The sequence below is a fragment of the Corapipo altera genome, unplaced genomic scaffold, assembly GCF_003945725.1.
Source record: "Corapipo altera isolate COAL_440 unplaced genomic scaffold, ASM394572v1 44, whole genome shotgun sequence".
Taxonomy (NCBI): domain Eukaryota; kingdom Metazoa; phylum Chordata; class Aves; order Passeriformes; family Pipridae; genus Corapipo; species Corapipo altera.
This window is the reverse complement of record NW_020884880.1, coordinates 17,073,774-17,100,465: the sequence shown is the minus strand read 5'-3', so window position 1 is coordinate 17,100,465 and position 26,692 is coordinate 17,073,774. Positions and strand designations below refer to the sequence as shown.

At 39.6% G+C, this 26,692-nt stretch overlaps 1 protein-coding gene across 1 annotated transcript in view; it reads right to left on the bottom strand.

Annotated features, from left to right (window-relative positions):
- Positions 1–57: 57 nt before the first annotated feature.
- LOC113945160 (ubiquitin-conjugating enzyme E2 E1-like) overlaps positions 58–26,692 on the bottom strand; it is a 46,639-nt gene continuing 20,004 nt past the window's right edge. Inside the window, 3 exon segments of the mRNA XM_027639011.1 lie at positions 58–965; positions 1,927–2,074; positions 9,227–9,359. Of these exon segments, the coding sequence (XP_027494812.1) occupies positions 868–965; positions 1,927–2,074; positions 9,227–9,359 (379 nt within the window). The 3' untranslated portion in view covers positions 58–867.

Here is a 26,692-nt window from a genome sequence, read left to right as displayed (position 1 = left end):
AGTGGGAGACACCATTCTGGCAAAATGGGAAAGCAAGGGACTAAGCAGAAATATTTTCTTTTTTTTTTTTTTTAAACATCTTTTTATTAGCACAGTAACAAATGCAGACTTAAGTAGCCCACAACATACAACCAATCCACTGAGTGACTCCTATTCCACACCTTACAGTTAAACAGCTTAAGGTATTTCACTACAGGTTACCATAAGTCCTGATTAAACCCTTTATTCTTTTCACAAAGATAGATTGGCTTATAAAATAATACATTAACTACTTCTCCTTTCATATATGAGGCCATATATCCACCTCTCCATATCACAGATCATGAGATGACAGTCTTTAAAAAGGTTTTGTTAAATACCAATGTGACCTCCCATAGGGGAAAACAATGCTGACATCTTTTTACAAAACAAAAACCCAAAACCAAAACCAACCCAGAACAAAATAAATCCCCCAAACCCAAAACAAACAAAAAGCAAAAACAGTGTGTAGAGTCTTGAAAGGACTTTTACATAAACGTCAACCTATGTACCTGTACAAAATTAAGCTGTTTTAATCTTTTACATATTGCAAGCAAACTGAAAACCAAAGAAGTCTAAGAAGTTTACATTCTTCTCGGTACTATATGTGAGCTAATATTGCTGAACTAATTACAGTCTTAAAGTATGCTATTCCCAATCCTAGCTGTCTACTGTAGCAAGATACCTTAAGTTACAACAACAAAATCTTAGGAAATAAAAGACTGAATAAAATCTGTTATAGAAATACCCTACTCTTTACCAGCACCCTCCCACCCCCCACCCCTTCAAATTCATAAGCAGCTCTTTCCATCACAGACGAATAATGTAAGAGTTTGACGAAAATCCAATTTATGTAGCGTATCTTTTGGTCCATTGTCTGGCCATTCTGTCATGCTCTGCTCTGTTAGTCATATACTGAGTGGCAATGCTTCCAACCAGGGGGTCAGCTGAAAAGGAAATACACTGCTTATTTTAGATGAGTTACCAAATAAAAACTTTAAAATAAAGCTGAACTGTGAATTTAATACAAGTGAAGGTTCACTGTAACAATCTAAATATACTGAATTGATGGTCTGTATCCTCTCTGATTTCGTGTATTTATGGTGATGTACTAATCTATAACTTAATAGAGTGAAATGTCAACAAAGTTTTAAGGAGTTTAAGAGACAATAATCAGTCATAATTTGCATTACTGATAACTTTCACCAATTCATGCATTTCAGGTTTATTTTATTCCCTCTAAAAGCATTGCTAAATGTCTTTGTATCAATATAAACCTGCCTTCTAGGAAAGATCAGACCTCAATAAGAGGTTCCAATAAGTTCAGCATATATAACACAGTGTGAAATCTGGCGTTTCTCTGATCTTCAGATATATAAAAATACAACCTGTAAAACTGACTTTGAAAACCAAGACACATTCCTCTTAACTGGTGTGGATAGTGGGTGAGTTAAAGCAGCAGTGACAATTACTTGTGGTACAGTTGGTCACTGGTTTTAAATGGATGATGGAAAGTAAGAGGCTAATCCCCTGTTTTCAGAACTGCGTTTGTGGCTCTTCCAGTTCCATTGCTGAATTACTGTAACCCTACAGACCAGCAAAGAGTGTTCAACCCTTACCCAAACCCAGGGTGGGTTTGGAAGAGGAAGAAGTTTTCGTGTGCACGAGGAGGACCTCTGCTTTCCTCTTGGGTCAGCCTGAGGAGCTGTGAACAGCAGGCTGTTTGGGTGTATCACCTCCACCACCTCCAGCCCTTCTCCGGCTGCCCTGGAGAGGGAAACCTGCTGCTCTGGAGGCTGGAGCCATGCTGGCTGAAGCCATCGGGGTGAGATGAGGGCCATGTAATATTTGGATGCCAGGAGGGGTGCAAGGTGGCAGGCAGCCTGTGTGGCCATGCAGGGAACTTACCCGGGTTGCAGTCTGTGAGGAGGGAGCAGATGGAGAGAAGAACTTTAGAAATGGTTAATGCTGGACTCCAGTTGTCTTTTAAAATGTCCAGGCAGATGACGCCTTGGCTGTTAATGTTACAGTGGTAGATCCTTGTCCGGAATGTTACCTGCAAGAGAGAGCTATGAGCACCCGTGCCGCAGGGACAGGCGGTACAACGTGAGAGCGAAGCAGCGGTCCCGGGCTGACCCACCGCCGAGCTCCCCGGGCCGCCGCCGCCCTCTCGCGGTGGAAACCAAAAAGAGCCTGATTTAAACTAAAAATGAGTAACAGTCTCAGGAGCCAACTTCCACGGCCACCGCAAAACCCAGTATGTGTGTGTGGGGGTAATTTTTTTTTTTAATTACCTTTTATGTTTTTGCTCGCAGTGGCAAAGGGGCCCAGGGCTTTAACACCAGCATTTTTCTCCTGCTGGGCTCCCAAGAACTTGTAAAATACTCCAGACAGGCCAGGGCACTTGGAATCACAGCTTTCATCACTTTTAAGAGCTCAGCAATAGGGTAAATTAGTTGGATTTTCCTATTTTCAAATCTGGGAGACATGACTGAGTGAGACAGCTTGCCAGAGAAGTTACCCGAAAGCGAAACAAAAGCACCATGAGCCAGCTTCAGAAGAACACAATGTGACCCATACAGAGGCCTTACTCTGACTCACTGCATGAACAGCAACAACAAACTTGGTGGAACTTACATGGATTAGGATTATGTGGATGAATAGAGGCTGGTGGGTTCATGCCCTAAATCCTCAAAATTTGTCAGCTATCCACACCCACACCTGCAAATTTTATGGTTTGTTTATAGGTCATGGGGGTATTTACAAAACACACTCGGTAAGCCTGCGGTGTAACAAGAACACACTAGTGCTTCACCTCGACATGAGACCAGCCCACACATAAAACTTGCCAGTCAACCTTCATTTTTTCTACTGCCTTTCTGATGCAAAAATTTTGCCTGTGACCCTCGCTCTCACCAGTTTGGGAAGCAGACGCAGGGTGAGGTGACACAGTTACAAAACCCTGGTGCCTGCTGTGTCCCTGTGCACTGAATCCATGCAGTGTTTCCAAGAATGCTCCCAATGCACAGAGCACACAGGCTATTTCTGGACTTGCAAAAGCGGTTACTTGTCACACAGGAGACACCCACACTGCACACTCAGGGAGACTTTACACTTTGTTTCTTGTGAGCTTCCTGGATTTTGGATTAAAACAGGAAGCGAAGGAAACCCCAAATCCCTGCACGTTAGCACATTATGGGTGGGAATAGCAAAATGACTGAAAGAGAGCAGAGATGTGTCATCCTCCCACACCTTCTGCAACAAGCTGCCACTCCAAAACCGAGAACCCCTGCTGCTTTCTACCTAGGGAACCTTAGAGGCATAATAGCAGACAAGAAACCAAAGTGACCTTTGTTTCCCAGATCATCTAATCTTCAGAGGAAAAGCACTAATTACTCCCTACAGTCATGTGGAAGTCCACGTGCATCAGCCTGAGCAGAGGGCGGACCTGCCTCTGCGGTACCTGCCCCAACCCACACTGTTCAGGGCAAAACAGAAGTTTGTGGCATTTGCAGTTGCTGGTGACGGCTCTGCCTTGGGTTGCCAAGCAGCCTCAGCCCAGCCCCATTCTTGCTCAGTGTTTCTCTATTTGACCTGCATCCTTGGTCTCCTTCCAAGAAGACTCTAAATGTAAACGAGGTAAGAATTTTGACAGATTAAACACTTCCAGAAGGGGAAGCATGGAGTATTTCCAAGTAGATACAATAAGGACCAAATTACCAGAGGTCAACAGTTCTAATCTATAAAGACAGAAAGTTGTTAATCCTGATGCTCAGCACAAAAGCTGAATACTCTGTAGGCAGTCTCTCAGTCTAGTTGACTGATAACTGAGAGCAAAACACGAATCCTGTCTGCCTTTAAAAGTAAGACTTACTTTTTAATTATTATTCATGAAGGAGGGGAAAGCAAAAACAAAAGAAGGGACTCCCATATATTGGCAGAACATGCTGGTTCTTTAGCACACCGTAAGATAGAATTCTTAAGGGATACATCCATGGCACCAAAAGCAGTTTTCTCCAGCTAGAGGAGCTCTACCAAAACACTGTGGGAAAAATCTAAATTTGTTTTCACTTAAAGCAGCAAGTCAGAACTAGGATCGTGTTAGAAACATGTAGTCCAGCTGTTTGCCATTTACAATTTTTGCTGACGGTACAAAAGTCAGCCATGCAAGGAACCCAAATGGAGCTGGAAGAGGGTGAGAAATTGGAGGCCCGCTTGAAAACAAACAAAAATATTTAAAGTAAATGTTCATTACACCTTAAAGAGGGAAAAAAAAAATCATATAAACCTAGCAGATTAAGACCAAAATCAAAAGAAACTGAGTTACTTAGAAGGTAGTAAAGAGAACAACATGTAGAATAGCAGAAAAATATAGTACAACTGAACAATCCTTTGGAAATGGGCACCTGAGATTACATTAATGCAGTAACTACACAGAGTTAAGCACAGCTTTTGAAAAGACATAAAAGAAGCTATTCTCGACCTTACCCTGAAGTGATAGCAGAGGTTAATTTACACAGGTAGCAGAATAGGAGTGGGTAGAAGGAAGTGGTTAGAGGTTATTAATACAAATGATCAAAGCACACACACCAGGTCAACACAAGCTACTGTTTTCACCTCAATAAATGAAACCTAATCCAACTATAATATAACTCTTGGGGAAATGTCCATTGTAATAGTACAAGTACTGAACTCTTAAATTCTAATTATACTTGTTTATTGGATTCTCCTAAATCCAGGCCCTCCCAGCACGTGCCCAATTCAATTGCTATCTCAGACATAGGCAAAACCAGAACACCACACAAAATGAGAAAACATAAAAAGTAGAGAACAGATTAACACTAAAATCTTCAAAGTGGTATATGGAATGCTCAATAAATGCAAAAGAACTCCATTATACATATTTAGGACATGAAAGAGAGTATCTGTCCCTGTATCAGATTTCTCCCACTGAAGTTCCTTGTATTATGCAATGTATTTCCAAGTCAAATTTTAAGACGTTTCATTTCTCCACCCTCAAGTACAGTAGTGCAGTCCCTCTTTATGTCCTTCCAGGAATCTGTTAATATCACTTCCAGCACAGTCCTCTGACTCTCCAAAAATGTTTGCACCAACATACTGAATCAAACCCTCAGCTGGAGCCAGACCCAGTCCTCAAAGGCTGCTCCTGTATACCCTTTATCACACATCTCTAGGATGCTCATCAGCCACATAGCAGTTGTCAACAGTGGTTACGCCTCAACACCTTCTCTCATGCATATTCCTAAGGGCTTGGAAGCCTACCAGGATGACCATTTTCACCTTGCTTTATTTAAGAAAGTAAATCCTTTAATGACATTTCATTTTCAGGTTGTGAAATGTGTTTAACTACAGGCACTTCACCACCGGGCAGCCCACAGCAGGGACTGTCCTCAAAGACTCAAGGAGGCAGTAGAGGTTTTATTCCACTGATTTTACAAGGCTTACCAAGGAAGATTCAAGGGAAACTAGTCCTCTTTCTTTAGAGAGTTTAATCTTTTCAGAGCTTTTAGGCTTTTAAAATTACATTCTTTCAGGCTTTTAAAATGACATTCTACTCTATTCTAAAATTACTACTCTGCTAGTGCTTATCATCGAAGTGATACACTGGGTTTTGTTTCAACCAGCTGTTTCTTTATTTTTTGCCCTAAAAGACATAAAGGAAGGCTATGGTAATTAGATTAGCCTAGCACTTCAAGATGACCCACAAACAGTATTTACTGGTCACTGCAAGTAGTTGGGACAATCTGAAAACAACAAAATAGCAGGAATAAAGCAAGAGCAATAGGATAATTATATTTTCCACATTACCATTTATTCACTCTAGTGTAGATGTTAACACAGAAGCAGCAAAGAAAGGCTCTTTGTTTAAACCTGAAGTACTCATGTAGCACAAGTATCTTCTATTAGAGCATCACTATGCTTTCTCCTATATCCCATCTCAATGTGACTGAAGCTACATGTATTTTATTTCCATACATATAAGTGGTTTGTAAACCGACTTGGGCTTTGCTAGATGAAAGACTCCATTTAAATGAGACTGCTACAGTACAGTGAATGGCCACTAAACTAGTCTTTTAAAGCCTCATTAAGTGGTGGTTGTTTGTTTTTTTAATCCCACCCTTCTTTTCATCTGGGTGAGGGTTTAGATCCAAAGATAAAGAGATTCCTGTCAGAAGCACAGAGCAGAAAGCACGGCTGAGCTTGTATGACATAACTGTATATTTAGTTCTGCATCAGGGAACTCGGCATATAAGGCCGTCTCAATATCACCAGTAGTTACAATATGGTCCTGTAAGAGATCCTACCTGACCCTCAAGGCAGAATGTGGGCACTCAGAGAGCAAAGGCTGCAGCTCTGCCTGGGGCATCTGCACTGTCTGCAGTGGCAGATGCTTCCATCCCGATGCAGCTGCTGAAGGGAGAGGCTGCAGTGCAGACCTCAGGCTCAAGGCAGTGCTGAGACCTTTCTCCTGGGGCAGGACAGGCAGCAGATCTGCCTGCAAAAGGTGTGCCCAGGTGGAGGACCTCCTGCAGCAGGTGGTTGAGCTGTAGGAGGCTCAGTGAGAAGGCTGAGTGGCATCAGGGCTGCTGAGCAGGAGTTGGACAGCTGGTTCCAGGCTCAGTCTGCAGTGGACCCACAGCATGCAGCCAGAAGCATTCCCACCAGCACACAGGGAAGGGGGGGGGGGGCAATAATGCAGAAGAATGAAGCTTGCCCCAGCAAGGACCTGCAGAAGGAAGAGACTTCCCCCCAAAGCCTGACGTGCCTCTGCAGAATTGCTTTGCTGCTCTGAGATTGGAAAGACCCATGACATCAGGAAAGACATGGAACTGGGTAAGGGAGCCCCATCCACTCCCTGTGTAACAACCAGCGCAACTAAGAGAAGGCATCAGGTGCCAGTAGTAGGAGAGTCTTCGAAGAGGTGCGGAGGCACCCGTGTGCAGACCTGATGTACTCTCTAGAGAGATGTGCTGCTCACCAGGGGCTCATAACAGGGATGTCACAGACAGGCTTCCAGGCCCTGTACAATCCACTGACCATCGCCCACTGCTGCTGTTTCACCTGGGCACCAGTGATACAGCCAGGAGCAGTCTTGGCAGTGTCAAGAAGGATTACAGAGCCCTGGGAGCAACAGGAAAGAACTGGTTAGCTTTTTTATCAATCCTCCTGGTCAAAGGGAAAGGGTTCAAAAGGGCCAGTTGCAACAAATGGTTACAGGACTGATGCTCCAGCTGGGTGTTTGGCTGCTCAGACCATGGGACTTCCTTTGAGAAACCTTGTCTGCTGGGCACTGATGGGGTCCACCTGCCAGAGAAGGCAAAGAGACCTGAACAATTTGCTCCTGGATAAGCTCAAACACACAAAAATCAAGAATTTTAAGAAGGCCATGTGCAAGGTCCTGTAACTGTCCTGGGGCAATCCCAAGCACTCGCGAGACCCCATTTAGAGTACTGCATCTAGTTCTGGGGCCCCCAACGTGAGAAGCATGTGAACCTGTTGGAGTGAATCCAGAAGAGGGCCATGAAGACAATCAGAGCGCTGGAGCACCTCTCCTATGAAGACAGGCTGAGAGAGTTGGTTTTTTTCAGCCTGGAGAAGGCTACATGGAGACCTTAGAGCAGCCTTCCAGTACCTAAAGAGGGCCTAAAAGAGAGCTGGAGAGGGACTTTTTATAAGGGCAGAGAAAGGGAGTGACAGTTTTAAAATTAAAAAGGTACGTTTAGATTCGATACTGGGAGGAATATCTTTACTGTGAGGGTGGTGAGGCACTGGAACAGGTTGCCCAGAGAAGCTGTGGATGCTCCATCCCTGGAAGTGTTCAAGGCCATGCTGGATGGAGCTTTGAGCAACCTGGTTTAGTGGAAGGCATCCCTTCCCATGGCAAGGAGACTGGAATTAGATGATCTTTAAGGTCCCTTCCAACCCAAACCACTTCATGATTCTGCGATGAGTCTGGATAAGCCTGGGGTGATAAATGCTTCTGACCTGCGGCACAGAAAGCAAAGGTGTAACAAAGCACACATGGGAATGAAAAACCTCCCTCTTTAAATGCGTACTGGGCTCATGACATAATAAATTGCATATAGTTGGTTGGACAATAAATTATTCAATGCAAACTAATGAAACAAAAAAAAAAGGAAAAACTATTCTAAACTGAATTAAGTTCTCACACAAGAGAACCATCCGTGATGCCAGAGAATCTCCAAAAAGGGATAGACAGATGTCAGTAGGAAAGCACTAGACATGCCCCAAGGTGGACCATGCTGCTTGTGAATCAGAGTCCTATCTTAGGGGTGGAATTTAAGGTCCTGTTGATACTACCAGAAACCCTCAAGTTATGCTAGGAAAAACAGTCAAAAAGTTTCTTTAATTTGGCAAGCTTGTATTGATTTGTCTTGCATGACCAATTAGCATTGTCTCTGCTGAGATGGACTGATGGCCTGAACTATGACAAATCCTTTCTACTGGAGACTAGACTAAAGTCTGAAGATAGGGCAGTTGTCGGCATTTATCTCATGAATCAAACAACTTTTAAGCAGAAAGTTAAACATGCACGTAAATGCTTTCAGATACAAGGCAAACACTGAGTGTATACACAACCACCTCTTCTGGTAACCTAACACTCTTCCCGTGGCCAAGTATTGGAACCACAAGATAACATTCACTTGCACTGGTATTTGCCTTATAACACTGGAACACAAACACACCGGAAGGTAAGAGCTTCACAAATATAATACACCTACAGAAAGTCTGTTACTGTACAAATAGGTGAACAAGTGTCCAACTAAACGGACTAATTAAATATTACCTTAGTGGCCAAAACACACATAACTTATGCTTACAGTACCCAAGTGGTTTGAGAAACAAGTATTTGTAGCCTTTTCTCCTCTCCTCAAATTTATTTACTTCTCAATTTCCCAGTCCTGTCCCAATGCTTGCACTACTTGCTTTGGACCTCTTATGAATAGAAGCAGGGAAAAAAGAAAACAAGGTCCAAAATAACGATCAAGAGGACTTGAAAAGCTGTTAACATTAGCTAATAAAAACCTGTGTAATGTCTGAAATGGGCTCAAGTTTGTTCTTAAAAAGAATGGCTTTCAAACGGGCACCATTCCATTAACACTGCATGCTACTCAACGCTCTGTTGAGCATTCATGACTTAAGGCATCAGCTACAGGTCTCTTACCTTTGGAGGCTTGAAAGGGTATTCTGGTGTAAATGTGATGTCAAGGAAGAAAACACCTCCCTCATAGACTGAACCTGGAGGTCCTAGAATAGTTGATCTCCATTCGTAGATGTTGTCACCTTTGGGGCCAGCACTAAGAGATAAAAAACAAAATTGTTTAGGAATATGATTACAGCCCAAATAAATACGACTTCATGCATTCTTCAAGTATGATATGGAAAAAAGTTTTCAGTGTTACTCTTCATACACAACCTGAAGTAGAGACAGGGATTAAAAGGAGATTGAATGCTTCCAAAATCTCAAAGATCTTACCTGGACTTATCAGTGTTCCCAACTGCTAGCAAAGCAAAGAAACTAGGGATGAGGCATAGTTTCCAGCCTCTCTCTCCTGGCCTTTATAAGAATAGCATTGCCCAGAACTACTCCCAAACATACTACACTATCAACACAACAGAAGAATTAAGTTTCAAGGAACAATTTCCTACTGCATTTCAGAAATGGCTCTTCCTTCTCAGTCTTAATAAAACTGTACCACATTAAAGACCATACTAAATAAATTAAGGACTTATGTTAATTTCCTTTATCTTGTGTGTTCTTTAAAATTAAAATATATTCCTGCATTATTGCTAAACCAAGGCTCATAGTATAATTGAAGGAAGAAAAATACATAATGATGCTCTTAAATGTCCGAATGTTCTACACTTTTATCATTTTGCTACACTGATTTCTAAAATGAGGCTACATGAACTTAACCCCATTGATATTATTTGCATTGTGGAATGGTTTTTGTAAGGGAATTAAAACAGTACTTTCTCAAATCAGCTTTGTCTAACTCTAGACTCTCCCTAACCTGCCAGCAGCTCACTATGAGTGGTACAAACCAAAGGTGTTGCAGAACTCAAACGTCTGCTTGTGGAAAATTAGTTTTACTGAGATCCTCAGACACTCGTATTCTGCAGTGTGCCATATGTCACGTAAATACAGCTCAACCAATAGAGCCATTAATGGTTTAGGACTCCATTGCTGCCTCTTTCATTCTGTGCTGCTATGGTAGTATTTTATCTTTAAGATGCAAGAATTGAAAACTCCCTTTGCATACAGGGAGGTGCTGACACAGCCTTTTCCATCGTGGGTGTACCATGGCTTTGGAAACCTCCCCTTGTTCTGAAGGGAATGGATCTTAACATTCCTAATATAATGAAAACCAGCCTTGGCCTTCTTTCCCTATTCTTTTAATAAAGCTACTATAAGACAGAAGGATAAAAACAGGCTCTCTTTATAATATAACAATCATAGAGCAGTATTACTTGGGAGGGAAGGCAATCCAGTAAATTCAATATATACATGACAATATGCATTTGATTAAGGTGCAGGGAACCGGAGTAATCGCAAAGTGTTAGTAACAATGTTACAAATAGAAATACAATTGTGAAAACATAAATTGTCAAAGTAACTTCAGTGATCAGAGACATGCTTTTTTTCCCCTGCTCTTCACAGTACTGGTGAACATGTTCTTGACAGCAGGGGAATCGGGAGGGAGAAAGGGAATTAATTCTGTTATCATATCTAAAATTTTATTTTCAGATTGGACTAATAATAAAATTTCACAATATGCTGGTGCTAGATAATTCAACAATAGTAAAGCTATAACTAAAAGCATGCTTCCAGGGGCAGGAAAGCATGTAAGAAAGCAGTAAAGGGAGACAGATTCTCTGTAAAGTGATGCACCAGCCACGAGGGAAAGATTTTTCTCCCCAGAACATGAAACCTTGTGCAGCTCAAGATCAGTACTAAATTAAAGTAAAAGCCATTCTATCCTGAACACTTCTGGCATCCCACTCCACCTTAATGACTTGTCCCTGTCCTATGCAGGTCTATATATTTGGACACTCAGTACTCTCCAGCTACCACTTGTGCATTAGACTGGAAGAGTGTTGTATTTCGACAGAAGCTCTGCCTCTGGAAAGACACCAACTTAACTGCACAAACTTACTGAAAAGGACTCTCTGGAGCACTCTCAGCCACCACTCCAAGGAATCACCTCTTTATGTACACATTAGCAACCAACTGACATGCTGTCATTACTGCAAGTTGCACCACAGATCATCCTCCCCTCCCTCCCCTAAAGATGGAGCTACCGAACGGGAACAGGTACTTGAGCTTTGTTAGCACCGATCATGAGAACTGGCAACTGGGAGCACTTCAGAACTCAAGAAATGTGATGTGTGATTAGCACTGATTACAGCCCTCTGAACCAACGCGAAATATTTCAACATTCTGCATTTTATTTGCAGCTTCAGCCCAAAGGACTGTCAATAAAAAAATCCCACAGACTTAAAAAATAATATATTATCATTTGTAATAGTCTTAGAAATCTCTTGTATCCTATTAGATTTCCAATTAGAGTTATCACTGCACAGAAGTAATATACTGCTAGACCTCCATAATAAGAGTGCAACATCTTTGTTGCACATCAGTAGGCTTTAACAGTGATGTACTAAGCTTACCTTTTAAGCTTTTCATAATTCAATTAACAGAGTGAAACAGCTGTACATGTCCAATTTTTACACATTAACATTGATTTCTTATAAAGGAAAGACTGAAAGAGGAAGAGGCAAGCCAGCTTCAGAGCAGAATATTGCTCAGATTTAATTTAGGATTAGGTAATATCAAGCAGCTCATGAAGACCTACTGCTTAATACAAAAGTGACGATGCTGGACCGCAGTGTAAGAGCAGCAACATTAACTTTTGGTGGAGATATCAGAGGTTAAAGATTACATCCTTTGTTTAAAATCCTTGAAATTATCTGCTTCAAAATGAAATTTACTGATGCATAGACACAGGGCTCAGAGGCACAGCTGCCACCTTGCCTGATGCATGCCACCACTGCTCAAATTAAGTGTTTAGATCTACTAATACAACACTTTGAAGCTGTGCAACATATGACCACTGGGAAGACAATCTTAACCAATTAAACAGAAATTGTTTACACTGCAAGACAAGCGTAGAGAGCAACAACTTTCTGTATTAACTCAGCAGCCCACAACCTCTTCACTTCCAAAGAAAGAAATGAGTAAAAGAGCTGTAATGCAGAGTAAAAGACGACATCCAAAAGAAGACTGAAAAGATCCCAACCCATTATTATCCTACCAGGCAGCACGTGTTACGCAGTAGTGCAACTGACATCTCTCTTCCTCGGAAAAACAGCGATATACTCAGTGAAGATGTGCTGCACCCACTGTAGCAACTGTTCCTGATCATTCCCAATGATGCTGGCTTACACTCTGGACAGATGTTATGACAGAAACGCTCCTTGGGAAACTGCACAGTGCCAAGGAATTGTTCAAGGACTACCTAACTTTCCAAGTCCAGAAGCAGGAAAATGCAAGGCATTACCTCCTGGTAAATGCAAGGCATAGAGAAAGTCTCAGCACAGGTGAGACCAGGCTCAAAGTTTTGCGGAGGTCAAGTCCCAACCAGCCTTGTGTTGCTTTGGAAAAACCTGATCTTGCTCTGCCTCCTTGTGCTGGCAGGTGCCATATTCTTTCTCAACTTAAAACCCAAACAGGTAAATTATAAATGCCTGCAGCAGAGGCTGGGGAACAGAATGATGCCTCAGTAAATGAGCTGCAGATGCCTTGTGGTATTGAGCAACGGTAAACACAGGACTGTGCCTCAGAGATTCGGTGGTCATGCAGAGAACACCCCCCCCCCCCCCCCCCTTCATGAATTGAAAAGGCTGAAATGACAGATAGTCTGCAAGAACATCCAGCCTGTGGCTTTTTCGTATTAAGCCATCCAGGTACAACCTCCACCACAGGCCTGCATTATGTGATACCACCCTGATACCCTGCACACACAAACTCAGCTTCCTCCTCCACCCTGGCACCCCTGGGCAAATCACTTGAAGTACGCCTATGCCATGGAGCGAGGGCAGGACTTTTTGGTGCTCACCACATACAGCTAATGTACAAAAATCCCTGGGAACACACTGAACAGTACTTTCCAGGAGAATGACTCAGAAAGACTCCACTGTTTATGACAACATGCTAGTTTATTTGGAAACTACCTTGTCCTTTCTAGGGGCTGACCAAATGATAATGTAAGTGTTCCCTTTACTGAAATTTCAGGCTGGCAAATACTTTAGTTCCTCTTCTTTGAGATACAGAAAACACACAAAAGCAGATCACTGCAGTGATAAATAAATCAAAATGGTACAGACACTAGGTTAATACCCTGATATATCAAAGCAGCATATATTCCTTTTAAAAGCTACCTAATTTAGCAGAGCAGTTAAAAAGTGCCAGAGACTGCTATCCATCAGGGTGATAAGAAGTGCAATTTCATGTTATGCTTAAGGAAATAACAGCTAATGAAAACCTACAATATGTTTCAGTTAAAACCACAAGTAACAAAACCACGAACCCATACTCCAACTACTTCATATCCCCAGCTGCTATTTTTGACGCTATTTCGACCTGAACATGAAGAGCCTGATGCAAGTAGCTAAGCTGTTTTGAAGTTGCACACTTGGGGAAAATAAATATAAATTCTAAAAACACTGCAGACATGACCTTTTCCAAGGGACATAGCTCAAATCAGAAAGCAAACAACATACTAAGGCACATGGGAATTCCAAGGTGGCAGAGAATCTAATGATCTCCAAAATAAAGCTGCACCATTACAAACCATGACAGCAACATCAATATTTTTTTTCCTGTTGCTTTATTTTGCAGTAAGAAACAGTGAATGGCTGAACACGGAAGCGCATCTTGGTTATGGACTCATCACCTACTAGCTTTGGGAAATACTTAGTTGAATGTTAGGTCTCTTTCTTGCCCTTTATTTCCTCCCCCCTTTCTTTTTTTTTTTTCCTCCAAAGATGCAAGCCCAAAATGCATTAGAAATTTTGACTGCCGGTGAGGCAGTATATCATTCTCACATGAAGTTCTGGTGCACCTTGATTTTCCTTCCTAGTCCACCCTGTTCCTGACCCCAGGCTAAATATGGTTTTTTTGCTGGTAGCCCACTAGGTGGGTCCACACTAAACTTGCTCACTTACATTATTAGGCTGAATCTGGTGCAGAGATTGCAAAAGCACCCCAGAAGATCATCCAAGTGATCAAGTACTAGATCACCAGTTCAAAAAGAAGCATGACAATTTAGCCATTGAAAACCACACACTTACAAAATCCCCCATTCAAAGAAATTTTGCTCTACAGATCTTTAATCGAGCTGAGTTAAAAATGGGAATGTCACAGAACAGAGTGAAAACCAAACAAACAAAAAAGCAGCCTTTGACCCAAACGTCACTTCAAAACCTTCATATTAATGCATAGTTCTAATTTTAGAAATCAGTTGTCACCTTCTGCATATGCTTTAGCTACCAAAATGTATCATTTTTATTACTATAGCACCAAGACACTCCATTCACAGCCAGGACCTCACTATGCCAAGCCTGCTAGAATACAATCCAAAGACTCCTGTACAAAACTTACACGGGTTTTCCAATTATAAAATAAGCATTAAAACATTACACAATTATTAGGAAGAAATTCAAGTAGACAAAACAGTAGTAGTTAAAAGGATACCTGGGGCCATGCATTTAATTGCCATTTTTTTGCGAAGTATTTTAGAAGTGAGATGCCTTCCATTTTTAGTCAAAGAATGGAAATTAAAGGAAAAAAAAGAGAAAAAAAAAATCACACACAAGAAAATCCCTCCTGTGCAACAATGGAAAGTTAGAGGCAATATACTGGATTACCATGTGCCTACATGAATCAGAGTGGCAATTTTTTCCCCCTGTCATTACACACAACCAAGCTGCTCCTCTGTATTAACATTAGCTAAAAATGATGGATTGGCATAGGCGAAATTCCTATTGGCTCAATGACAGATAGAAGGAAAAGATAGCAAGAGAAAAAGTTGCAGTTGGGTTTAGTTAAAACATAAGAAGAGAGTAAAGGAGGGAAAGAAAAGTAAGTGAGCAAAGATGGAACGTTACATTGCTACAGCAATCCAAACAAAATTGTAAAAACAGAACTTGGTCCTTCCATTGCACCTTCCGGGGCATGGTTTTCAAGTACAAAGCAGCAAATATTATTATTATTTTTCTCATAACTCATTGATAGTATTGTACTTTCTGTCTTCAATTTAAAATGGCAGTCACAATATTATTGCACAAGTGTAAGCGTCTCACAAACCCCACATTTCTAACAGAGAATTGTGTTAGAAATAATATCATTCTTCTGTTCATTTTCAGGCACAAAATTTCTGTTTTAGCATCTGGGAAAGCTTTTCCCTTAAGTATCAGCCTAACGTAAAATTGGAGAGCTTTGAAAAATTGCACAAAACTTAAACTGGAGGATAAGTGGTGCAGTGAATTACTTTCTTACTAGGTTAAAAAAGGAAATAAATAACTAAATAGCTCTGATAGTGGAGCTGATAAGGTGTTACGCAGGGATTTACGGGACTTCAAGGAAAACTGATCAGAAGGATTTATTTGTGGGAAGAAAAAAAGGACTATGTTTTCCAATTTACATAAAAAATACTTGGCAATAAGATCGCACAACAACAAAGAGTCTTATCGCAGCCAAGATCTTACTCCTTTTCTATTACAACAGAAACAGAAATGCCCAGGAGTATTTGCAAATTTAGGACCTTTACCTGAAATATTTCAGTCTCTGCAAAATATTACTACTAAACTACTTGGTGAAAAGGTCAACCCTCCTGAACAATTTCACTGCAGAGTTTGATTTTTAAACCAGGCTTCAAAGATTTAAAATAAAATCTCAGTTTTGACCTCAGGGAGCTCAGGAGGAGACTTATGATATTCTCAGAAGTGTGCTGCAGCTCTATTTAGTTTAACAATAATCACTCCAATTTAAGAGCAAGTTCTCATAAAAAGATTCAAGAAAAATTAATCCATTTAGCATTGGTTCCAAAATTGATAATAAATCCAGCCTGCTCAGCTCTCAAGGGTTTCCACTTTCCCCTGCAGTGGGGTTTCTTCTTAGCCTTCTCTACTGCAAAGTACTGGAAGTTGGTTCCCCTACACGCAGGAACATTTTCAGTGTCTAACTTGACTGCAGAGAGGCTGTTTTTGCAAGTCTGAGACTTTAGTATGTACAGTATGCAAACACAGAAAATGTCACACTAAGTAGTCAATGAAATTATTTTCATCGTATGCAAATCTTTTCCTTTTTGCCTCCTAGTTTTAGGTTGACACCATGACCAAAAACTAAATATTAAATTCAAATGTCTCATATGTGACCTTGCATTACCCATTAAATAATACCCTGTACAAGAAACAATAACACAAACTGGGAAAGAGTAACAGAGAATCTGACTCACCTAACAATTAGCAATGTCTTACTTAAAGTGACAAGAAGATGTGGTGGTAGAATCTGTGCTCTGCCAACTTAACCTTGTGTTATTTTTACATCGGTTTCCTTCCTGCCATTTGTCAACCAGACTATTAACTGCCAACATGGGAACAGAAATTCCTACACATCAGACCTCATTTCCAAATTTAGTATTTACGACACAGATGTGTAATTTACAAATGGTAAGCAAAACCAGGCAGTTTCACAAATGTGTTATTTCTCTGACTACACTATGTGTTTGGGGCCTTGTCACACTCCAACAGGTATATGGAATGAAATTGGTATAAAAATATAAATCTAGTAAATCTATTTGTTTCTGCAATTTTAATGCTTTCATAAAGCAAACACTCTTTAACCGGTTGCCTAGCATCTATTTGACACACCTTTAATTAAAAACAAACAAAAGACAACCAATATTATTAATAAATATGAAAGTTCTTGTGTCACTAATCTCAAAAGTAGTGTACTCCTCAAAAGAAAACAAAACTTCGACTTCCTGCTGGCTGATATTGGAAAATAGTAGGTTCTTTACACATGACACAGAAACTATCCCCTCTGACAACTAAACAGTTCAGTAATGTCACCTTTCTGCCCATAAGCAGCCCTAAATGAGCTACGATGAATGATCACAGGGCTCCTCCCTAAATAGCATGATTTATCCATTAGGGAAAACAGAAATCCATCACAATTAACCTGCCATTCCAGAATTAAGCTGGGACCTGTATCTGTGTTTCTGCCTTTCATGCCCATCTCCTATTCTGTCCCTATCAATATAGGAATACGAAAGGTGATACCAATAAACAGATAAAAAAACCAGCCAGCACATCATAAATATTCAGGCACCCTGTAGTACATAAAGTGTACAACTGCTAAGTTTGAACCCACATGATCTAGAGGCTTCTCTCTCTTCAGAAGTCACTTGTCCTGTTCAAGGAAAAAAAATAAGAGGATCCCAGCTATTTCATAAGTCCAGGTATCCAGCACTGAGCTATCATAGTGGACTGTTTATTTTTGACTTGATCATCACTTTGCCGTATTGATTTCATTATAACTAGTAATTCTGCAGATCAAGAAATGCATACCCTAAACGAGTTAGAACATAAGGGCAACAGCAGCTACAAACCAGCTTGGAAAAAACAGCCCCAGAAAGTTAAAGATGATGTGTAACACTTGGCAAGATGCCCCTGCTATGCTGAAAATTGAAAGCAGAGAAGACTCTCGAACTTCCTCAAACAAATAAGGACAAGGTTCTTGTGGCTTCATCCAACTGACTCCTTGAGCTAGCTTTCTTACTTCCAAGGAGAGGAAAAGGGCTACTTTAAAGTGAACAGACACTAGCATTGCTAGGGTAAAGGATGCACTACTGTCTCTCTTGCACTGAACTGCAGGAATCCTGTTTAAAGTCTGTACTCAAAACAGATGATGAAGTATTTTAAGATTACTAGTTTACATGCAACTTTAAGCTGGAAAAAATCCACTCATGTACCACATGCTCCTAAACTGTCCCACCACCTACCTACCAATAAACCAACTCACCCAAAAAACATGCTAAAAATTAATCCAAATCCATCAGTCAATCAACATCAAGAGAGTCTCCTTCCCATTAGATCACTGACAGAGTCAACATCACTTAATAATCAGGCCATCCCAGTATCTCGGCTTCACATAATTATATTTCTTCCCATCAGCATACCAATGCTGATACCATTAACACTATGTTGCTAATCAATACAGTATGTTTTGAAGGCCATATCTTAATCATACATGCAACCTAGGAAAGAAAAAGAAAAAAACCTAATCTAAATGTCTTCCTCTTCTCCTTTACCTCCATTAGACTTCCTTTCCTACATTTAAACTAAATAAATTAAGATCACTGCACTGGGATTAATTTATTTCACTGCAGGTGCTAACAGCAAAATCACACAAACCAGCCAATACAAACCCGAAATTGGGTTACTGCTTTCAAAACAACAACAAAATATTCTGTTATGCCGCAATACCTAGAGCATCTCTTTCCTGATTTTCCACAATTCTAAACTATCAGAATTATCTGGCAGAAAAGTAATTTGAAAACATTGCCTTTGAGTTTTGAAACTGTGGCATGTACAGACTAGAAATTTTATCAGAAATCTAAGATGAGAGTTTACTTTCTTTAAGTAAAACAAGATTACCTAGACTGTAATACAGCACAGTTGCCAGCCAACTACACAGCAGTCACTAAAAGTTGTTTATATACCACTGCGAGTTGTTCTCATTAATAACAGCTGCAGACACAAGCTTGTCACAATAGCTAATCAGCATTTACTGTAGCAGTTACAAATATTCTGAAGCTGACATGAGGGCAAAAGCTTAAAAACCCCCAAAACTTTCAAGAGACTTAAAAGAGAATTTTCTTTTTTTTTTTTTTCCCCCCAGCAGATTTACATGTGTAAGGATAGCCCACATAGACATTTGTGGTGGCTTTCTAAAGTTTTGGTTATTTTTTTGTTTTCAAAGTATTAGGAACATTAAATTTAATCCACATTAGGAGCCATAAGTGGACTATGCAGTGTTCCTATGTTATGTATACAGTCTTGGGGGCCTGCATGCCTTAACTTAAAGGGGAGATATAGTCCTTCACAAAATAAGGTTTTTTTTCTTTTCTTCAGAACCCTATTTGGCAACTGAAGTTAAGTAACTTCCCCCAAAGGAAAAAACTCCCACATCATTGACTTTCAAACTTCCCAATGCCTTCACTTCATGACATTTTTATTTGGAAGTCTGTCCCGAATGTAATGAAACATTAACAATGAAGTGCCAGGCAATAATAGTTCTAACTTAGGGCATTACATCACTGACACCTTTTATGAAAAGCACATCACATCCACACACAAAAGAAATCCAGAACTGGTGTCTTCTCCTCCCTGCTTTCCACCAACGAGAGACGACTTAGCAACAACTAAATAAGCTGGAAAGGCAGCACCCACGAGTGGCAGTTAAATTCTGCTGACAGAGGACCACAGCAGGCAGGTAACAGGGAGCTGCCAGGGAGCACAAGAAGTTTAGGCATCCTCCTCAACATCACTCCTGGTCTCACACAGCTTGGAAACCTGCTCCTTCAGCTGATCACCAGTATTCTTAGTTTAAACTAAATTCAAACTTTTTGCTGTCATGGAAAAAAAAAAATCATGTAATTTTTTTAAAAAAACCCTTTAATTACCCAAAACCACTGATGTTAAATAATATTTCATGTATGTTCCCGTGATCCAGAGGCTTTTCTAGCCATTAAAAAAGAAAGACATATTTCCCTCACAAACTTCTTGTGCAATCCAAGAAGTTCACAAAGAAGGGTCTTAGGGGAATTAAGGAAAAATTTACATCTTTTTATTGGATGCTGTTAACATATTAATTGGTAATAGTGCTAGCATGAGATTTTCTACTATATTTCATAAACAGAGGCAGAAGGAGGAGACCACACATCACAGACACATGCAAGCATTTTAGAGACATACAGCAGTGTACATTTTCTAACCTGTGAACCTCAGCATTGTTACATCTTAAAGCAAGAGTGACGATATCAGGAGAGAGTATGTTTTGAGAGCTGAGCACCACTTATATTATGCTGTAACCATTTCCATACAGACAGCAGTAGAAATAAAGAGGTGTGCCTACAGAATTGTAAAACTGACATAGACACAGATGAACAGTTTGTACCTTATTTTACACTACTAATTTTTGATGACAAAAAGAACACGTCCCGTCCAATTAGGCACAAGTAGGAAAACAGTGTAATAGCACACGGTAGTATGGCAAAACACCTGGAAGAACTGATAGCCTTAATACCCATACTTGATGCAATTTTACATTTATAACAATGTAAGAAGAGAAATAAATCTACCATTAGCTAAAAATCACAGGGATTTGGGGTATGAAGGTAGGGAAAAGCTCTGTAAGAACAAAGAAAAACTGTTTGTTTCCAGTCACTGCAGCTTCCTTCACTTTGATTTTCTTCACTAAAAGGCTTTTCAAATATTCCTTTTAGTGAAATAAAGATGTTCAAACAGTAATATGTTTACAATGTAAATATATTTACATTATGTTAGAAAATTTCTTAGCCAATCCAGACAATTCCACCTGAACTTTCAAGATAAAATAATACAGATATTTCTTCATTTAAGTTTTTATGTCAAGATCACAGTTCAGAAAGGACAGGAAATAAAACCCTTACAGGACACAGAAACAGACTTCTTAATGAATCAGTAAAAACAAACAATTTCCAAGGGCAGCTAACTCCCATCACTAAAACTGACCTTTTTCTTTTTTTTATTTTATAATGAGTTTTTAATCCAATATAATTACAAGTTATGATGAGACAACTCCTTTTTTTCCAGTTAAGGCAAACTAACTGAAAATAATTCTCTTCTGCTGAGGTTGTTCTGTCACAGAACAGTAGAACAGATCATTAACAGATGATCTAAAATTAACTTTTTTAATTCACTCTCTATAAATACATGTAAAACTTCATGCCACACATGCAACTTTCAAGCCATGAGTTAATGCTACTACAAACTTGAAATCTGATCAGGCAAAGTCAATCTTAATCTTAAGTGCTGGAGTAAGACACCAAAGTATGTGTCCTCATTTTCAGCTCAAGACTCAATTGTCTGAGAGAGATATTATTTTGAAAAAAATATAACAGAAAATACTTTTATAAATTACTCTTAAAGGTGCTTTGGTCGCACATATATATGCTGATACATATGAATGTGTTTCATACTGCACAAACCTTTTTATAACATGCCTTACAAGGATTTTTTTTCTAAACACAGTTTTCTCCCATATAAAGCAGTGTTAAAATAAAGTTCAGTTCACACATTAGTATAAGAGAGGTAGCATTACTGCAAAGACTTTGAGCACAGGTGAAATGAAAAATCTGTTACTCTACTGGCTTATCAAAAGAAATACAGGAAACATCAGGCTGGATCTGAAGTCCACCTATTCTAACACCCCATCTCTCACTGGCTTCCAGTGTCAAATAGGACAGAGATGGGCATCAGAAGGCTTCTGCCAGGCCTTCTGTTTTCCCCTACCATAGCAACACCCTCAGTGGTAAATGCTTGAGCCTTAAAACTAGGCATCTATGTTTTCCTTCTGAAATCAGTATTATGAATAAGCTGCAGTAATTCTGTCTGGTTTTGCCCTCCACAGAAGGCAAAACTCAGACTTTTTGAGGCTTGCTTAATTCCTGGCTTCAGTAATTAATACAGCATGGAATCCCTGTGTCCAATTTCATTCGGTAAAAATTAAATTTCTCTATCTTTTAATTTAATTTTAAAAATTAAATTTCTCTATCTTTGTTCTTGTATTAGAAGTCAGAGGAAAATAAATTTCCCATCTATTTTCTCTACAGAATGAAAAATAGGAAAATAAATATAACATTTTTTTAAGGAAACAATCCCTGTATCTTTACATGAGAAGTCCTCCAGTTCCTTTTTTAATAATTTCCATCTCTCTCCTCAAAAATCCACCTACTTCTTCAATATTCTTTTTGAGATAAAGTGGACAGCATTCCACAGGAGCTGATAGACAAAACATTACTTTGTATGTATTTGTATTAAGCCTTTTTCTCATTCACACACCAGAAGAACCTACTGCCCTTCCTTTTTTCAAAACTGGAAGATTTATCATCATAGGTGATTATATCCCTAATGAACACTAGACAAGTAAAGAGTAAGTTCCTTTCCCTACTTCAAAGTTTTCCACAGATTACTCATTGTTAAGATCTATCCTGTTGCCAAATGCATCTGTCAGGTCCCTTTCTAGAAGCCAGTACTTCTGTATCAGTCTGGGCGAGTTGAAGTCAATGACAAAACTTCCATCAAATTCAGCAGAACTAATTCATATGCAAGGCAGGATAGAGAAATCTCTTCTGGAAACCTGGCAAACCCACCCCCCCAGCAGCAACTGCAAAAGCCAGACCGCTGCAAAGCACTTGGCTTGGGAATTTACTTCATCACATTTAGCCCAGTCACTAATTATGGCATTCCTCATTCTCACAGTCAGCAAAGAACATTTCTGAAAGCATCCTTGTTGCATCTACATCCTGTAAAAAGACAAAATATTGTATTCTTTATGGAAGAATAAACTCTAAGAGTTTGTTATCAATCAGTGTTGCTGCTGGGCATCTTAGAAACAAGCAACAAGCTTTGCTTCTGTCATTAATCTGACTGTCATTTTTACATAATTACAGGAGAGTAGAATCTTACAAAGAAAGCACAGAGCTCTGCAGAGAGCTAAACTCCTCTACAGGAGACATTTTAAGGTTTCTTCCTTTAAAGCCCCATGATTTATTCAAGTTACCTTTTCTACAATCCCAATAAGAGAATTTGGAGACCATTAATATTTGGCTAATGCCCAGGGATTTCTAAATATTGTTTCTATTACACTTTTGCTCAACCACTTTTTTCTTTTCTTTCTGAATCTACAGATGTGGGTTTCTTGTGGGTTTTTTTGATGTTTTTTTATTGGTCTGGTTTTATTGGGGGGGTTTGTTTGTTTGTTTGGTCAGGGTGTGTTTTGTTTTTTTAAAAAATAAAAACCCTTTATCATATCAAGAAGATATTTCTCCTCCCTGGCTCCAGTGTGTTGGAACTGTGTAGTTTAAAAGTCCTGCTGAGATTTGCAGGCATAAATGTCAACTATAATAACCTTTTAACTTATTTATTACTTCACTCCTGATATTTTTCCACTCTGTGGAATTAATCCCATAACTTGAAGTGTCACTTATTAAAAAGGCAAGACATGGTAAAGAGCCTGCTACCATCATCACTTCCTGTACAGAAATATAGTGATTTCACTCATTACAGCATACTCAAGTTTCATCAAGGCTGTGGCTCTGCTCTATGTAGGTATTAATCATTTACAGGTCTTCGGATTCTATTGCTCACTTTGTAGGTCATTTCCGTGCGCTTTCCCCTGCAACCTGATCAGACATGATGCATAATGGCCATTCCTGGGACAAGCTGATGTGGAAAAGAAGCATGAAAAGGGACAAAGACAATACATGAGGAGGATTTCCAGTCTCAAAGGGATACAAGACAGGTGTGCATGTGGAAAAACACTTGCATATGTGCAAGCTGGGACTGGACAAAGAGATTTCAGTGTAATGCTCAGACTTCAAGTAAATTTTAGTGTATAGGTAAGTTTAATTGGAAGAAACAAAAGCCGGCTCTTCTGACACAACATCTCAATGCTGTTTAAACCTAGGAGCATGAGTTTAACATTGCTCCCAGATCACAATAATTAATGACTGACTTTGAACATTCGTGGTAGCCACATGTCTACCCAATTCTATTTAAAATTCTGTTATGTTCTTGGCCTCAATAATTTCCTGTGACAGTAAATTCCAGAGACTAATTATATGTGTGAAAGACACATATAATACCTTCTTTTTATTGCTCTTATATTTGCCACCTTTGATTTTAATAGAACATGTTTCTTTGTTCTTCTGTTATGAGAAAAAGAAAACAGATGTTTCTAATTTATTTTCTCTTATACTAGTATTCAATGTAGCATGAAGTTGACAGTTAAATGATTGAATTATTGCATCCTGACTGTGTTCTTCCAGACAGGAGTAAACTTGCCTGCCTACTAGGAGAGTCAGAGAAAGATGAACAAGTAAAGGAAGTACAGAAATTCAAGAACTTATGAACTTTGAGCATGAGGTTTATGACAGAAAATGAGAAAACAAATACCACAAGTATAAAAAGTGCTCCCCCCTATTCAATGCTGGTATGCCTACATTTGAAAAAGAAAAAAAACAAACCACCAAACAAACCACAACTAACCAAATGAAATACAGTACGTATGGCTGAAGACACTAGTGAGGGAGAGCGACAATAAAAAGAGCAAAAGAAGAGAACTTTACATGTAATGTCACCCAAACCTCTAATATCACACATACTCAGCATGCTATTTTAAACCTCATTGTAGAAGCAGTTAAGTCAACAATTCCAGCTTCTTTTGTAAGTGTAAGCAAGTTCTCAGGTGCCATCACCAGGGTCATGGATGAATGGCTGAAAAGCGATCAATGCCACAGTTTTGCAATGACATTTCTGGGCACTTGCAGGAAGGGTCTACATCTATATTTCTGTGTAACTACCATTATCTGGGTGTAAGCTGCATCAAACAAAAGCATGACTTCCACCAAAACATTTAATAAAACAGAGATGTCCAAGTAGAGACATTAAATTTATAAAAGCAGTGGAAGTAGATTTCAGAGGGAACTCACCAGATTGCAACTGATGATATTGGTGTTACAATTTCAGTGGAAACATTGCTTGATTTAGTTATCACAGGACAGGAAAGGACCATTCAGAGAAATTACAGAGCTTTTATGTTACCTCAGCTATAGGACTGATCCCTAAATATAAAGGCTGCCTACTCTCAGATCTAATGCCAATCTGCACTGTGTCTTACTAAGCCCAATTCCAACTTTCCTCATCTTAATTTAACGGAAACAACACTTCAGTTGATGAAAAATACACTTAGACTTCAATGCCTCACTCTGCAGTATGATGGGAGCCTTGATCTTTACACCAGAATCATTAATACACATTTGCTACACGTGAAAAGGCATCAGCTGTATGTGCCCAGCTTCGAGGACTTGACAAATTTCTGGAGCAGAGAAACTCTTGTTGACAATACATGTCGTTTGGATCAGATCTATTTTTTTAAGGTGTATTTTCAACAGTGAAAGAGATTATAAACAAATAAAGTGTTGTCATACAGTTAAGAAGTTCAACGTTCCGAGTAAAAACTCGGCAAAGAGTGGAGGAAAGCCACTAGTCTGCTATGATTAGCCAAGGGCACAAGAGCAGAATTAGTTCTTACTTGATGACAGGATTGGATAGAAAAAGGAAATGCAGGTGACTGAAATACAAAATGAGGTGTCTTAACTGAGTGTGATGACATTCAGATTGTATTTTCTAAAAACATCACACATCTTTTAAAAAACTTGTGTGATAACCGAACAGTTACATCTAGTTCTGATCATACAGACACTACTTCATATACAAAATCTGAGTATACATGTACGTGTGTACAAACATGCATACACACACACAAAATCTGTACACCTCCATAGCTGTACTTACTCAGTTCAGTGGCACACAGACAAACAGACACACACACACTCATATACAGTCTTCCACAATGGCAGACCTAGAATTGTATTATCATTTTTGCTACAAAATGATGACAAGGATATAGGACACAGCAGCACTGATTCCAGCTGGTACCTTTTGCTGTCAGTCACAAAAAGAAGTTTGACTTTACCCTTTATACCACTGGGATTAACTGGCAAGTCAGCGTTATCCTCGGAGTCTGTTTTGCCCCCACTTAAAGAGACTCTCCCATGTATGCTTCTCCTGGGTGATGTAATGTTTGCAGTTTAGGAAAACGTGTTCTGTCAGCTGCTGCAAGTCATATTAAATGCTGAAGAAAAGTAAAGCTGATCTACTTTTGCACATTTGGTACGGGAAAAGTAAACAAAAAAATAACTCTCTACTTTCTCAGAACTACAACTGCACTGTGGTAAGTGAATGCAAAAGGGGTGTTTGCACACATATGCACACCCTAAACACATTGCTGACAAATGGCAGATCTGATGTAACACTGTTCTCCCAGAGCTGTTGTACAGATAATATCTAATGGTTTAAAAATGTGCAAATTATAATGAAATGGTGAGCAAAATAAAAATCAAGCTAAAATCTACTTCATTTATCTCTAAGTTGAAGTCTGGCAGCTGTACTATATTCTCAATTTTCTCCAACAATTCAACTACTGCAAAAGACATATTGAGAGGCACTATTTAGAGCCTTCCTTGTTGTAAGGGATTTCCCTTTAACTGCTGGCAAAATCCAAGTATACATTCCCCTCCTGAGCATCTTCTAATCTTTATAATTTACGTTCCTTTAATCCACGTAGAGCAGACCCTCACCTAATAGGTATATCTCCCAAGCACAGGCTACAGAGGAAAGGCAGCTCTGGTTCAGTGGTGACTGAGTTCAGTGTATTTCTGACTAGAACGGAAAGCATGAT